This window comes from Pithys albifrons, chromosome 2 (genome assembly GCF_047495875.1).
Source record: "Pithys albifrons albifrons isolate INPA30051 chromosome 2, PitAlb_v1, whole genome shotgun sequence".
NCBI classification, from domain to species: domain Eukaryota; kingdom Metazoa; phylum Chordata; class Aves; order Passeriformes; family Thamnophilidae; genus Pithys; species Pithys albifrons.
In genome coordinates, this window is record NC_092459.1 from 41128511 (window position 1) to 41143513 (window position 15003).

Below are 15003 nucleotides of genomic sequence, written 5' to 3' on the forward strand. Positions count from 1 at the left end.
AGCCAAACTCTGAAGCCAAAAACTTGAAAACCTCTTTTTCATCAAATAAACACACTTGACAATTTGTGCCACTTGGTTTGAACCTACAACAGTGAAACTCCTACCTCTCACAGCATACATACTGGATAAGGTGACAATAACTTGTTAAAAAGCACTGAAAAAATTCTAATAAACTGTCAAAACGTCCACATTAATATCATCATGTCTTTAGCTTTAACTCTCTCTCTCTTATATTAAAAGGGGACAACAATGAATGCAATTTCCTGACTAAATTTAATTCAGACTGAACATACCAGGGCAAAGAAATGTTACTTGATTTGTCTGATAAGCACAACAATCACCTTTACTGTCATAAAAGTAAATTATGTAAGAAATAGTCAAATAATACAGCATGGTACAAAAATGCAGTACATGTACAGCTCCTTGACTTGTGCTTATTTTCTCAACGCACAAATTACTTAAAGAAATTTCCGCAGAGAGGAATGATTCCATTCCCCAAATGCAATTTTGGAAAGATAAGACTTCAATCCCCATTAGAAACACCATTTTGATCAACTCAAAAAGAAAATAGCCTTTTCAAAATTAATAGACTGAATTCAGGGCAGAGCATCTTCAATCTCAGAGAAGATACTCAAATATCACTGATTTCTTTACCACAGTGAAAGGAGGGTTCTCTCATCAGTGAAAAAAGCATGCAATCGGTTACGCTTTTCTATTGTCTCAAAAGCATAACATTAAAAACAGTCTTCCTTCACATTCTAGCAGAAATTACTGTGACAGATTTTACTGATGGCATAATGAAGAATAATTTCATAAAAGCTTCCAAAATACTACTTCTGCTAAGTGAGAAGAAAATATTCATGTAGACAGGAGAAAGATATAATAGTTCCATTTCTACTGAATGTATTTTTAATTTTTTGGTATTTGATTACATGAGAAGGGAAAACTAACAGGACACAAAACCTTGTTATAGAGCAAGAAATTCCCTTTTGAAATCATGAGCACATAAAACCAGTGGTTGTTCTGATGAGTTTAGACTAACCATCAGCACAGTAAGAGATTAACTTTTAAGCACTGGCTAATATAACATTTCACTGAGACAAATATATTAAAAAGGGGTCATTTGCATTTTTAAACTATTGTGAGGATACATAAGTCTGTCATTACTAGTTCTATTTAGATTTTTCTAACTCCATATACTCTGAACATGCAATGTGCTGCATGGTCCTACGTTCATGTAAGATTCACCCCAAGTCACAACCTATATGCTCTCAGATTTATTTTTGTCAGAAAAGAAAGCAATAAGTCTTGTTTAAAACCTCAATTTGTCAAACATATATAAAAGCAAAAATCACAGTAAGAAACCTGAATTCCATTTTTATCTCTCTCACTTATTCATCCTTAACTTTATTTTTTAAGGTCCTTTATTTTTTTCAGAAGTGATTGTTACTGTGCTTTTCCTCCTCAAGGCCTGCATTAGTTGATAATACAAGTAGACTGGAAGAAGGAAAGCAGATGAGGAATAACAGAAGATCAGGTATTTCCAGAGTAACCCATTAAAACAGAAAAAGTGCAACTGTTAACACATGAAAAATTTGTACATGCCCACGGGCAGTTGAAAAGTAAATAAACATATGCAATCTGTATTTGTTTCTTCTGTATAATCAGACAACAATTTATTTGTTTAAGCCCATAAATACATTCACCCCTTGTACCCCAGCATTTTTTTGCTTGCTTTCTAAACATACATAGACATTTTTACTGTTTGAAATACAACTGAACAATTAGAGAACTATATTTTATCTGGTTTTGAACAAAAATTTTGTAGTTACCTACCTTGCAGAGCCTGGAACTTGTTATCATTTGGACAAGCCAAAGATCTTTCCAGAATCAGAGATCTGTTCTGTAGGAGTTTCTCTATGAGTTCAAAACCTTCAGGGCCTAGCAGTTCAAACAACTACAAAAAAAACAAAGTCATTAGTCAAATTAATGTAAATTTATATATAGAACTGTAGTATTTCTATCTCTGGCAACATCATATCTGTTGATAATGACAAATATTTAACAAATTAATGAATGTCAATGCCTAATAATTCAACTGAAAGGGTATAACTTCTAATAGTCAATCAGGTTCTCTATTACAAAAAGAGAAAATTACAGAAAGTCTTCAGCTGGAAATATTTAAAAATCTGTGGATTTTGTTTATTAAGCAAAATCAATTTGTCTTCGAGATTCTTGTATAAAATTTACCTCTTCTCGAGTCTAAACTTAGTCTTTCTTTATGGTTAGTTATGTATTCTGTAAATTTACTCCTTCCCAATCTATGTAGATAAATCAAGAGAACCAATGTTTCTTCATAGAAGTCAGGTAACTAGGAACCTATTCCCATTTCAGTGAGCAAGAGATACAGCCTACTGCATTTTCACAGTCACATCCTACAAAAAGGAAATTAAAAGTCATAGACATGGAGTACAGCAGGAATAGAAACAGTTAAGATGACACTAGTATTAACTTCAATCTGTAATACTTGCACATACAATCCTATGTGCAAGTGTGTGCAATTCAAACACATAATGTAGCTGATGTACACTAAACAGAATTCTGTACCAGTAAGTGTGGGGGGTCACCCTTTTTTGGCTAATGTAGATTAGCTTAGCGGCAGTCGAGGAGGCAGAGACACTCAGGCTTCAGCGTGATCAGAAGGCTCACCGAAGACAAAGGACTTTATTTTTAGTAACAGCTTCACTTTTATCTACTCCTACATATAACATGCCAGTACACTATTGGTCAGTAGTTCACCTAACATACATGGAAAGGTTCTACTGGTTACAAGGCATCCACATTCTACAGGTGTCCCTCTGGTCCATAAGGATGCACTCATCAATCACCTCAGACCTTAAGAGATCCACACACACACTGTCACCCCCACAAATAAGTGCTGTTTTGGCTCAATGATTTTTTTACTCAAATGATTCTCTTGTCAGATAAACACAGTTCCATATTTAAAGTTCCATTTTCCACATAATACTGATTTTTAAAGAAAAAAATACCTAAAACATTAAAAGCACTTCCATCTCCATCTTATCTATAATTATTTTGTCAAAAAACACAGCATTACAGTAGAGCAGTAAGTTACTTGAAACTCATTCTTCATTTCTAACACTGCTTAAAACTTTTTTCTTCATTTTTTTTGAATTTCCAAAAATGAAAACAGGGCTGTTTCTCCTTAGCGCTGAGTTTGCTGCTAATATTATTCATAAAATTTCAGAAATCAGGTAAGAATACAAGTTATGATGTACTTTGATGTGAAGTTCTATAAAAGAAGAAGAGTTTGGCACTGCAGGATATAAGTATTTGTGTTCTAACTATAAGAAGGAGAGAAAGGTCTCTTACTGTCCTATATTTAATTTGCCAACCCTTGACAAAGGATTTTTCTGTGGCGCTCTGTGACTACTACCCTCTGGGAAAACCTTGAAATAACTTTATGTTGCCTCTTCATATATTTGCAAAATTCTGAACAGTGCCAATGGCATCAGATCAGTGAACCCTTTTTTCCAGGCCAATCTGTTCTTCATTACACAAGCTGTCATCTAAAAATAGGGGGGAAAAAAACCCCAAAAGGTGTCACTCCTGGCCCTCAGGGGTTTCTATGAAAAACATAAGGTTTGTGCAAATCAGTACAGTAATGGCAGAGACTATTAAATAACAGCTCGAAAATGTATAAAGTCTTGTATTTCTTTCATTAGAGTAACCAGCGATGGCAAATTGGAGAAGCAGTCTGCAAAAAAGGGTAAGATAAAAGATGGGAAGAAATGTGGACAAATGGAAAATTTGCAGCTAGAACTAGCAAACTACAAAAATATAGAACAGGGAACCACTGGTTAGACATGACTTCTGCTGTCAGGGATCTCAAGGTATGATGGATTTCTTCTTATATAACCTTCACTAGAACAGATCATTAATTCTTCTGTTTTGCACAGCTATTCACTGTAACTTAACAGCCACATTTTTCCTAATATTATCTAATGACATAAGACAACTTTGTTTTTATATTTCAAAGGAAAGTGGAAAATTAGTACTGGTAAATTTGAGTAGGCATTTTTCAAGGGAAATACTTGAGGCAGGGAGAGAAAAATAATTACAAAAGCAACAAGAAAAGAAGCATATCTGAAGTTGCTTAATTGTATAAAGAACAGAATGCAAACTTGTGTTAACTTTGCTAATGATTTGTTGACTGTGAAATACTAGCAACATAAGGAAATGAAATGCTTTCAAATCAACCAGATCCAGGCTCAACCACTAATTTTTCATCAAGGCAGCAGACACAATGTAAGCACATTCAGACTTATCATGTTGCTCCCCCAAAACCATCAAACACACAACACCACCCCACCACCACCAGAAAGCAAATAACTCGTTAGCCCTAGGACAACCAGCACGGACCTTTAGCTTTGCACAGGACTCCAAAGCATATTTCTTACTGGAATTTTTAAGAACAAGCTAGAGAAGCATCAGTCAGAAAAGATGGGGTTTGCTAGGGAAATAGATTAACACTGTTATTCGGAATACAAAGATATTTTCCTCCTCCTGTTTCCCCAATATATTCTGAAACATAAAACATCTGTATCAAAACTATTTCAACCAATTAGAACCGCAGAACCTTGCAAAGAAGCAGCAATGTATTACACAATGCATTCTACATTCTACTTCATGGTGAGAGGTTATGAAGCAAAACCACTAACACTCCATCCCCAGTGGGCAAAGGGCTCACCAGAAGAGTACCAGGGTGATACATATCCTACTCTCCAGACAGCCCACCAGAAAGAACCAAACCCATACAGTGTTACACATGACAGACTCTACAACACTCATGGGGTAAAAGTCACTCCATTTTGCCTTCTTGATGGGTGAAGAGATATTCATTTGCCACTAGCAGTCTGAGAACTGTATAGACTGCCTAAATAATCTTGCTGCTGTCTGAAAAGGAAGGAGGCTTGCAGAACATTTTAAACAGCTAAGACAGACTGAGCTCCTTGCTCAAGAATGAGCGGAAAAAGCAAAAGAATACAGACCAGAAGCAATAACCAGTTCTTACTGACAAGATGTCTTGCACACTCATCAGAAGCCTGCCAAAATTCATGGGTGGAAAACAACCACTGAGAGCTAAACCAAGACAAGCAGAAGTGCTGAGAGATGGAGAGTAAGTTAAAGAGCAAGATCTGTCACCACCTACTACTGATGGTAGAAATAGTGTTAACACTAGAAGTTTGCGAAGAGCAAAATTAACTAAACTTGAAGACTTGAAAGACTAAAATAGTATCAATAATCATACTCCTTCATATTATAGGAGTAATCAATTGTTTTCTAATTAAGGTATTAATAACTACCACTGGATGCTGCTGTTTCAAAGTACAATTCTTTATCTTCGCATTATGAAAACACATCAGGGTCCATGCAGAAGGATTTCTACCATTTCAGAGGAAATGTCACCTTCATGGGAGTTTTAAAACCTAATATTCAAAGTAATCAACAAATTGAATGACAACCTGAATTTCTCTAATGATAGACAACATTGAAGATTTAAGCAGCAACTGCACTCTATCATAACTCATGAAAACCAGTATGTTAGAAAACACAACTGGCATCCAGCTCCCACAGAGTGAATGCTGTCGAACTTCTTAAAAAATAGCACAAAATAAAAAAAACCTTTCCATTTTAAGAATTACATTTTTTTAACAGCAGTAATCACACTACCCAACTGTTCCTGGTCAATAGCGTACACATGACTTAAACCAAAACCCTACATAGTTTTATCATACTCAAAGGAGAAAGAGATGCCAAAGTGTGCAGAGTAACCATCTCACTATTACTATTAATCTTACACTGGAAAGCACTTACACTTTACAGTGACATGTTGACTGTATAAATCAAAGAGCAGGAAAAAGAAAATTACGAGCCGTGTTGAACTGTCTTAAGCCTACTAAAAGAAATGAAGTCCCAAGGTATACAAAACAGTTGACTAAGGAATAAAGCAGCCTTCTTTTGCCAGGATATATCTTTTCTATAGCAGTTTTACTTCTTGATTACATAAACTTAAGTTAATAACACAAATGGGAGTGGCTGAATCAGCTGTAAAAGAGCTTTTGCCTTTTGCTTTTGCTTTTTACCACAACACCCTCTGGTACCTACTAAATGCTTATACTGTACTGACCACAATTCAGCCTCATGCCAGGATGTTCAGCCAGAGGCACAGTGCTCATATGACTGTTTACTCAAGTTACTTTGCATGTTGATTCACACAATAGAAATGCATTATATGTCACAGAAGGCTGTGCCGTTTTCTAATTCACAGAACAGGGTTCTTCTTGATCCTTAAGTTGACTGCCCTACTACTCCACAGACCTTGTACATAAAGAATCAAACTCCAGGAACAGCAGTGAAAGAAAAACAAAGTAAAAATTTACATAGAATGGAAAGCTTAAGAAAGTTATGAGTCAATCTGTCAATCCTATGTACTTTTAAGCATGTGCATGTGATGAAGCACTAATCCTCAATGAGCAGCATTGCTCCGTTGAACAAGTATCTAGTGTCAGCTACACAGAAATGCCTAATATTCACTAAAGGAAAAGGAATATTCAGGGGGTTTTACACTGTTGAGAAAACAACTTTGGACACTGTCTTGGGTTGAGCTGGCATTCTGCCTTGAAACATTCTTCTTCCTTCTCTAGAGAAGAAAAGGCAAACTGAAAAACCAGGATGCTCACCTAGCAATTTATGTAGCTTAAGAGACTAATTATTAGGTTTCATTCCAAATGCAATGCTTTCTATTAATCAAAATCAGGAGTTATCAGGGTTAGATCCAATCTAACAGTTTGCGGAATGAAATTTAAGCATTCAGATGCCAACCAGAAGCAACAAATATTAGGACAGTAAGTCTGGGGACCATTCGGTGACAGCCTAACGGTAGCTTACAATGCAGAAACTTTCAGAGCAGCATAAATTCATGGAAATATTTTCAACAGTTTTGTAGCATCATACTTATTTCTCACATATTGAGCTTCCACCACTCATCTCAAGTGCTCATTCTAACAAGGGAACAACAGGGAAATTTATCCTTGAAATAAAGATAGTTAGGTCTGAATGGCAGATGTATACCTGGCACTTGAGCCTGTAACCTGAATGATGTTAATGACATCACGATTGATAGAAAAACTTTAAACAATGTGTAACATCACAGAAAACAACAACTATAACCCTAGGCAGATTCTCAGATGAATAAGTACCCAGATCATGATCCTGGGCAGGAAAAAAAAATCTTGTTTGCAAAATCTGTGAGGGTTCTGACACAAAAAGTAGCACCGGGGCATAATTCTCTGTTCAGGGTAGGTGCTAGCATTTCAGATTTGATGTATTATTATATATTCTGGCCTGAAAAGTCAACACTCAAGACCCTCAGAGCAGACAAAGGAATCTGGTTCATTGCAGACTTTCGGTTAAGTTGTAATAAGATAAACTAGACAGCAGGCAACAGTTAGAGAGGCTGTGTGCCAATCAGCAGTTTCTTGAATCCCAGCCAAATTATTACCTTCCTTGAAGTCAGCAACAGATTATGCCCAAAAGGAAACCCTGACTGCCTTTGCTAACAAAGGTCTCAGATGATTTCAGCTACTCCATAACCATAAAGACATAGATGAGTGAGATATATGGTCACTCATATTTGTTTGAGTGATTTTTATATTTCATTATTATGTGCATAGCCTTAGTGTCTGGAAGTGTATTGAGTAATCAATCTAGAAAGAAAAGGACAGAATGTCTCACATTGCATTAGAAAGGTGAGGCAGGGGCCCCCATGCTAATGAGTCCTACTGAATATATTCTAGTTCTATGGAAAAGGCAAGGAGGCAGAGACAAGTCTTCCATGTAGACAGCAGTCCATCTGCCAGAGCAGCTACAAGAAAGAAGCTGAACCCTGATAAGGCACATGACACAGCAATTTTTTTTAACTAAGGCTCAGCCATAAAAAAGTACATCTTTGTTGTTGAACTCTGAAAGTTTAAGATTAAAACAAGATTTTTATCTGATGTTTAAATAGCTAATATTCACTTCTCAATTACATAAAATACAATTTACAAGGAGCTTTGGAGGTCCTTAGTATGACCTGAAATAAGAGGCACAGTACTGTGAGCATTACTTTGATATCATAAACTCTCTGCCATCACAAGGGCATTTTCTTGATTTCTACATCTTCCTGGAGCTGGGAAAGGATCCTGCAGATAGTCCTCTGTATCTCTTTACTTTCATGGCGTAACAGCTGGTCTTAGTTACAGAGTGCCATCTACACAATTAGTTACTATCCCTGCACTTTGTGGCTTGTTTGCAGATGATATTTCTTTACAAGGCATAGTTTTCAAACAGCTGTGAAAGAATCATCTCCATTGCATGATCTCAAGTTTATCCTGTCCTAGTAGCTCTTAAGCAACTGAAAGAATTTTTTCATTAAAGAAAATGTAGGGAAAATAGAACACTTTTAATGGGCTACAGGCTTACTGCAAAAGCTGTCTGATAAGTACCTAAAATACTGCCTAAAAAAAGATTCAAAACCAGACATTGAGGATTAGGGAACGGGAGGGGGGGGTGATGTGTATGAAAAATTCAACTCAAACTTCACGGATATAATACATACACCAATTGCTTATTACTACTGTGCTGAAAAGAGACTATCAGCAGCTCTAACAATTACAGATTATAGAAGAACACTTGGTTTAAAAACAGATCTCAGACATTTTGCTTTTCATATTTCTTACAGATTGATTCAAATGAGATAAGCCAGACAAAGCATAATTTCTTACAGTTGTTATTAATAACAGATATTAGGTAAGAAAGCCATTCAGCTCTCGGATTTGTTGTTTGAATAAGAAGCCCATCACATTAAGTCCACCTACACAAAAATAATACACCAACCCTAGAAACAATTTCTACCCAGAATAGGCACAGTCTTGGCAAACTGAGCTTACCTGCACCTACCTCAAAACAGAAGCCAGGCAATTCATGCCTTTTAAGGCAAGCTGCTGATAAAATAGGTGTATGAACTTTCCTCATGGCTATTCCTTGATAGAGGGACTGGAGGACTCTCATATTGTAATCTCACTAATCATATGGATCAGATAGGACAGAAGAATGTGCCTCCAGGCAAGCATTCTAACATGGCAAGGGAGCCTCAGGTAGCCTCCAGTGGAATGAATCTTCATGAGGATGAATGAGAAGTTACTACTTTTCATCAGAGAGGTCTTAAGGGTTTGTCTGTGATATTAGTTAGCTTCGAATTTTTGGATTTTACTACCATTTGTCAATTAGAAGAAAATTATTAACTAAATAAACATTTAAAGAAAAGTAGCAAAATTCAAGTAATTTCCCAAACAAAAACTTTTACTCAGATGATAGAAAAAGGCTGAGTAAGGAGCTGAAGGAAAAGCTTTCATAGAACATTTTCTTTGGGAAAGATATTTGCAGAAAGAGAATGAACTCACAACAAATTCTTACTCAACATTCTTTTGTTTGCTTTTCTCATTTACTGCATTCACAGTAGAACAAGAAATGCTGGAAATCTGGTCTTCGGTATGGGACACAATTTTAGTCCAGGACTATTAGTACAAGTACAATAAAGACATGGATAATTACTCTTTTTAATAGCATCTCTCCTCAGCACATTGGGATTATGCTCTATTTTCATGTATTTCTATATCCACAGATGACTATACAACTTTACTTGTACTCCACACTAGTAAAAATGTATGAGTTGCAGCAAGGAAATCTCCGGAAATAGTAATAAAACATGAAAACAAATTTCTTAGATGACTCAGCCTACAGGTACCAGGCAAGACTTCTTTTAAATCAAACTGAAATCCACAGTTAAAACACTTAAATTGGTCAGTTACAGGGAAAAAAAAAAGACTTAAACAGACGATGAGATTGAAAGTGTATGTAAATATTGCTTAAGAGGCCTAAACCCGTTACCTTAGATATTTCATTTACTACCAGTTTTGATTACAGGTATCTCTTTAGCATTTGTCTTGTATTTAAAAAGAGCATAATCCCTCACAGCATAATCCTAAAATATTTGTTGAAAATCTTCCTCCAGCTCCTTGTGCAAATCCATACTAAAACTGCCTACCTTATCTGAAAAAGAGACAAGCACAAAGTCACAAATCTTAGCAATTTTTTATAATATTTATACATGAAAATAAGTAGACTGGAGAGATCACCACCACCATCATCCATGTTTTAACAGTCACTAATTAGAAACTCAGATACACTAATTTTGAAAATTTCAAATATGTATCTACAGGGCAACTTCTACCAGCTTATTTAGCCTGAAGACTTCAGCAATTAGAAATAATGTCAAACAGCAGCTACAAACATCAGACAACTTATTTGCCTTATGAAAAGGAAGCCCTAAAGACAAATTTAAATAAAGAAAACCTCACTGTTATATGATTCCTTAAACTAGGGTTTATCTTCAGAAGTATTCTGGGATCAGCTGTTAATGATTTTTGAAAAGAAAAAAAAAAGCCTGAAGTTAGCTAGTAACTGCACTTGCAGCCTTTCTTACCTCTAAACACAAGGGTAAGAAACTCTGACTTTACCCAGGAGAAAATATACATTTATAGAATTGAATGAGCAGAGGGAAGATTTTTAGCCTAGCTTTCCAAGGAAACCAGGCTGACCACATCACAGTGCGTGAACTAACAAATGGTAAACCTCTTCAGTAGCTTCCAGAGCTGACAGACAGAAGTGTTCAGGGCCAGTAGCAGAGATGGATCGGAACGCCTGCTCTTTGCACCTCCTGCTCTTATCCTCTGGGAGGCTGCAGTGTGAGCACAGCAGCATTGGCATACACCAGTGAGCCCACCAGCACAGCAACCCTCGCAGTACTGTGGACATGGCATAACAGGAACCAAGCAACACCAAGCTCTGAAGGAAACACGCCCCTGTCACTTCTGTGGCTCAAGCAGCTGTGGGTTTGGGATTTCTTTGTGGGGTTTCTCCCCTTCCTGCCATCCATAAAATGGTTTGGAGGAAAGTGATTTTGTGCCTAATTAGTGAGAGCCTTAATGTTTCAGCTGCCATCTGTCTGCATTTCTTACAGAACTTTTTTGTCTCCACATGGATTTGAAAAGAACTCAGCATCAAAGAAAATAAAACGGCAAAAGTTCCACCAGCTACAGACTGCCTTGCTCTAAAAAAGGATTTAATTAATTTAGTGATCTATTGAAGCTGATTCAGAAGTTATTAATAGATCAAGCCTCATATCAACTCAAAGATGCAACAAACTTTTTCTCAGTACAAAACAAAAATAAAGGAGTTGACAGGAGAGAGGGAAAGTTACTGACAGGAAGGACAGTGACCAGCTCACAGCACCAGGGTGAAGCCTACCGTCTCTTGGCTCTCCCTGTGGATTTTTCATCATTTCTTAAGTTCTGTCCCCAAAAACCAGCACTCAAATGCCATTCAATTTGGTTTCTTATGAAGGGAGACAGCATTGTTCTGTTTTCAAAAAAAGACAAAGTTTCCTGTCATCTGTGGGGCTTCAACAGTCCTTGGACAACAACAAAGCAGTATACTTCCAACTAAAGCCACAACCAAAAAAGGAGAAAAATGTATCAAAAAATAACAGGATTATTTTCTCTACATGAAAAGGGAGCAGATAAGCTCCATGGTCAAGAATAACGAGACCCAGGCTTTGTATTGTCTGCATATGAAACTCTTGGTAATTTTAATAAAATTAAAAAGAAAATATGAGCTTGAAAAGCCACTCTCCTGCCAAGTTAGAAGCTTTGATAATAAGATAAAACACCACAGGGGTGATCCACGTATGTCCGTACTTTCCCAAAATGGATACTCCTTTTATGAACTAGGTAATGGCGAATATGCTTTGTGATATGTTAATTTGTTAGGGATAGAAAGTAATTTTTCTGAACAAAGGAAATGCCTCTTTGACATTTAAACTAAACATGTTTTATGAGACAAGTTGCTTTGACATGAAAATATCTGTCATGTGAGGGTACACGCACACAAAACTAAAAGCTAATATTATAATTTCATGGTACATTAGCAAAAATTGAAGATTAATTAACATCAACATAGTATCATATGCAAAGTTTTCAAGTGTTGTTACATATACATAGCGATGAACATTTAAATTAGCTGATTTTAAGTCACAATGAATGTTAAACTAGTTTTTTGAGCTGTTCTCTCAAAGGAGCCTCACAACAAGAGCTACACTTCCTTATTGATTTTAACCAAGAAATAATTACTAAGGAGAACTTGAATTTTCTACTACGCAAACAACTTCCTATAGTAAACTTGTGTGTCATAGTTATTAAGGGACACACATAACAAATGAACCTTTCAGTAAAGAGTTACATGAAAGCAATACAATTGCAACAGAAATTCAGTCTGACCTCAGGAATGTTCCTAGGCAAAAGCCTTCTAAATTGTCCAAAGGCTAAAGAGATGCCACACTGCTTTCAGAGAGGTTTGAAGAAGAAATTCTGCATGACTTCAGGAAGAACATAAAGAAATAATGACAGAATAGGAAGTATTAAAAACTCCTATTTAAAAAAAATATTCTGCCTATGAGCACTTGCTCTTCTTTATTATGTTCCAGATACATGGAAAAACTACCACATATTGCTCTTCCATGTTTTCTACCAAGCTTCTTAACTCTAATACTGGAGCAAGGGATTCATAACTATTTGTAAATATTCAGACAGGCATCCTGGATAAGTTTCCTAAACATACAGCTAACTTTACAATCACTGGTAGACTAATAACAACCCCTATTAGGGCTGGCTGAAGAGTTCACCAGGAGCAAATGATGAACTTTTCTGAAAGTCAGATAAGTACTTTCATTTCTTTCAAAAATTAAGCCATTTATAACTTTTCAAGTGCCTTGTATGGGTTCAGATAACATTTTAACTATTACTTCAGACTTTTTTCAATATTGCAAAAATGAGGTACAAGTGAACAGTGGTTCAATAATGATGAAAAAATAGTACCAGTAGTAGACAGTATGTAAGAGGTATAGGGACATACCAATATTATCTGTGACAATTGCCATTACTAAAGAGCATTGGTAGTCTAGTTATAGCCTACATAAAACTGAATATTGAATATTTGTTGACATAATAGTAATCTACTTCTGATTCTCTGTGGCTGCTTAAAGCCTTTATAGGCAACTGAATATCCATGTCCAAATGGAGCAATTAGGTAACTCAAAATGTCCTGCAGAATGTCTCACAAGGAGTAAACAATTGCTGTGTGTGACAGTTCTGAGAGTTGATGCTTATGGATATTTCACTGGCTGTTGCAAAAGCTATGCTAGAATTTGGAACTGACTTGCCTCAGATCTGAAATTTACTGAAACACTTGGTGAAATTGTTCCTTGCTAAGATGAACAGCCAGTATTTACAAAACATTTGTTCTATGCTGCCAGTCTATTGCTCCCTCTGAGTGCCTTTCCTGCAAGCCACAGTCCGTTGGTGCACTCCTCCCACCCTAAATATGTTTGTACTACTGCTACTTCTTTGCATCAAGCCAGACTGGCAATTACTTTTGTGTATTTCATTCCTCAGTTTTCCATGCTTTATTTCACATTCTACTTTCTATACTATGGACCTCCTGTGAACTCTTTTCCAATTATTTTTAGTACATTCTATATATGGTAATGATGAAGGCATTTTCTGAAACTGCTTGCCCTACAGGCATTCTATTTGAACACATTCTCCACTTAAGATCAACTAAAAAATGTAATTGTAGTACTGAAAATAGCTGGCAGTGCTTACAATGAAGATCTTTAACGTCTTTACAATGAGATATTTACATATGTTGATGCCTTTAAATTATGTTCAGTCACAATAAAATTTATTGGTTCTGATTCTTCTGGTTTTTTAATTTAAATATCTACCTACTTGGATGAATATTTTTAAGTTTTCAGGACCTGCATTTTTATAAGTAATGACAATTTCAGTAGCATGTCAAGATATTTAACATTAAATTTGATTACTTAAGAATAAGGAGAGCCAGTGGACTCTTCATTCTAGAATTCCACTTGCAAATTCCACTCAGATAACACACACAGTTTTGTTTTATCCTCTAATGAACTTAACATTAATAATGAAAGTTTTAATGATGACTTTTACATAACAAAATGAAGTACCATGACTTTTTGCTATTCCTACAGGTAGCATCCACAAACCTAATCTCCACAAACTTAGGGCTTCAATAAACATTGCTGAGTAATACAAGATAGTCATATATAAGTATATATATGATATACAGCATACATACTGTATTCAATGAAAGTAATAGTACATAGTAATAAAATTGAGGTTGAAGCACAGAATGCTTTTGTTGCCTTTCTGCAGTCCATGTCTATCTCCAGCATGCACTAACATGTTAATTTTTTTTTGTATTGTTGTATTGTATGGCCAGGCTTTGTGAACAAAGATTTGGGAAGGGCTCTCCCCACATGGGTGTTCTGTTTCAGCCTGCGCAGTGGATTTTTTTAGATGAGGCACAGCTAAATTTAGAGGCCTGGGAAACTGCAACATGACAGAAATATATTCCTGAAACACTCAGTTTTGACATCAAATATCCAAGATTTTTGCTGCATTAATGCATATTTGAAATCTGTTTCCCAACATCTCTTATCTCTTTATAATAAATAACTAAAGTAATAAATACAATAGCTCATAAAAATTAGTTCATGCTTTAAACCAAACTGTTTCAGCTAATTTTTTTATTACAAAACCCCCATAAATGTAATCTATTTTGCATTTTTTGAAAAAAATTTGCAGTATGACTACTCTCTATTCACACGAGTATTCAGTGTTTGTTAAATGGTTTATGTAGTTATTGCTACATCTGTTTATATCAGTTGTTCAAGACTATTTTATTAACAGTTTAAAACTCAGTGAATTAACTTCTCTTTACTACTTTAAG

At 35.8% G+C, this 15003-nt stretch overlaps 1 protein-coding gene across 2 annotated transcripts in view; it reads right to left on the reverse strand.

Annotated features, from left to right (window-relative positions):
• ASCC3 (activating signal cointegrator 1 complex subunit 3) overlaps positions 1-15003 on the reverse strand; it is a 266328-nt gene that overhangs the window by 217050 nt on the left and 34275 nt on the right. For both annotated transcript variants that reach the window (XM_071548808.1, XM_071548809.1), the window contains one exon: positions 1837-1957. In XM_071548808.1, coding sequence (XP_071404909.1) covers positions 1837-1957 — 121 coding nt within the window. The remainder of the gene's footprint in view (positions 1-1836; positions 1958-15003) is intronic.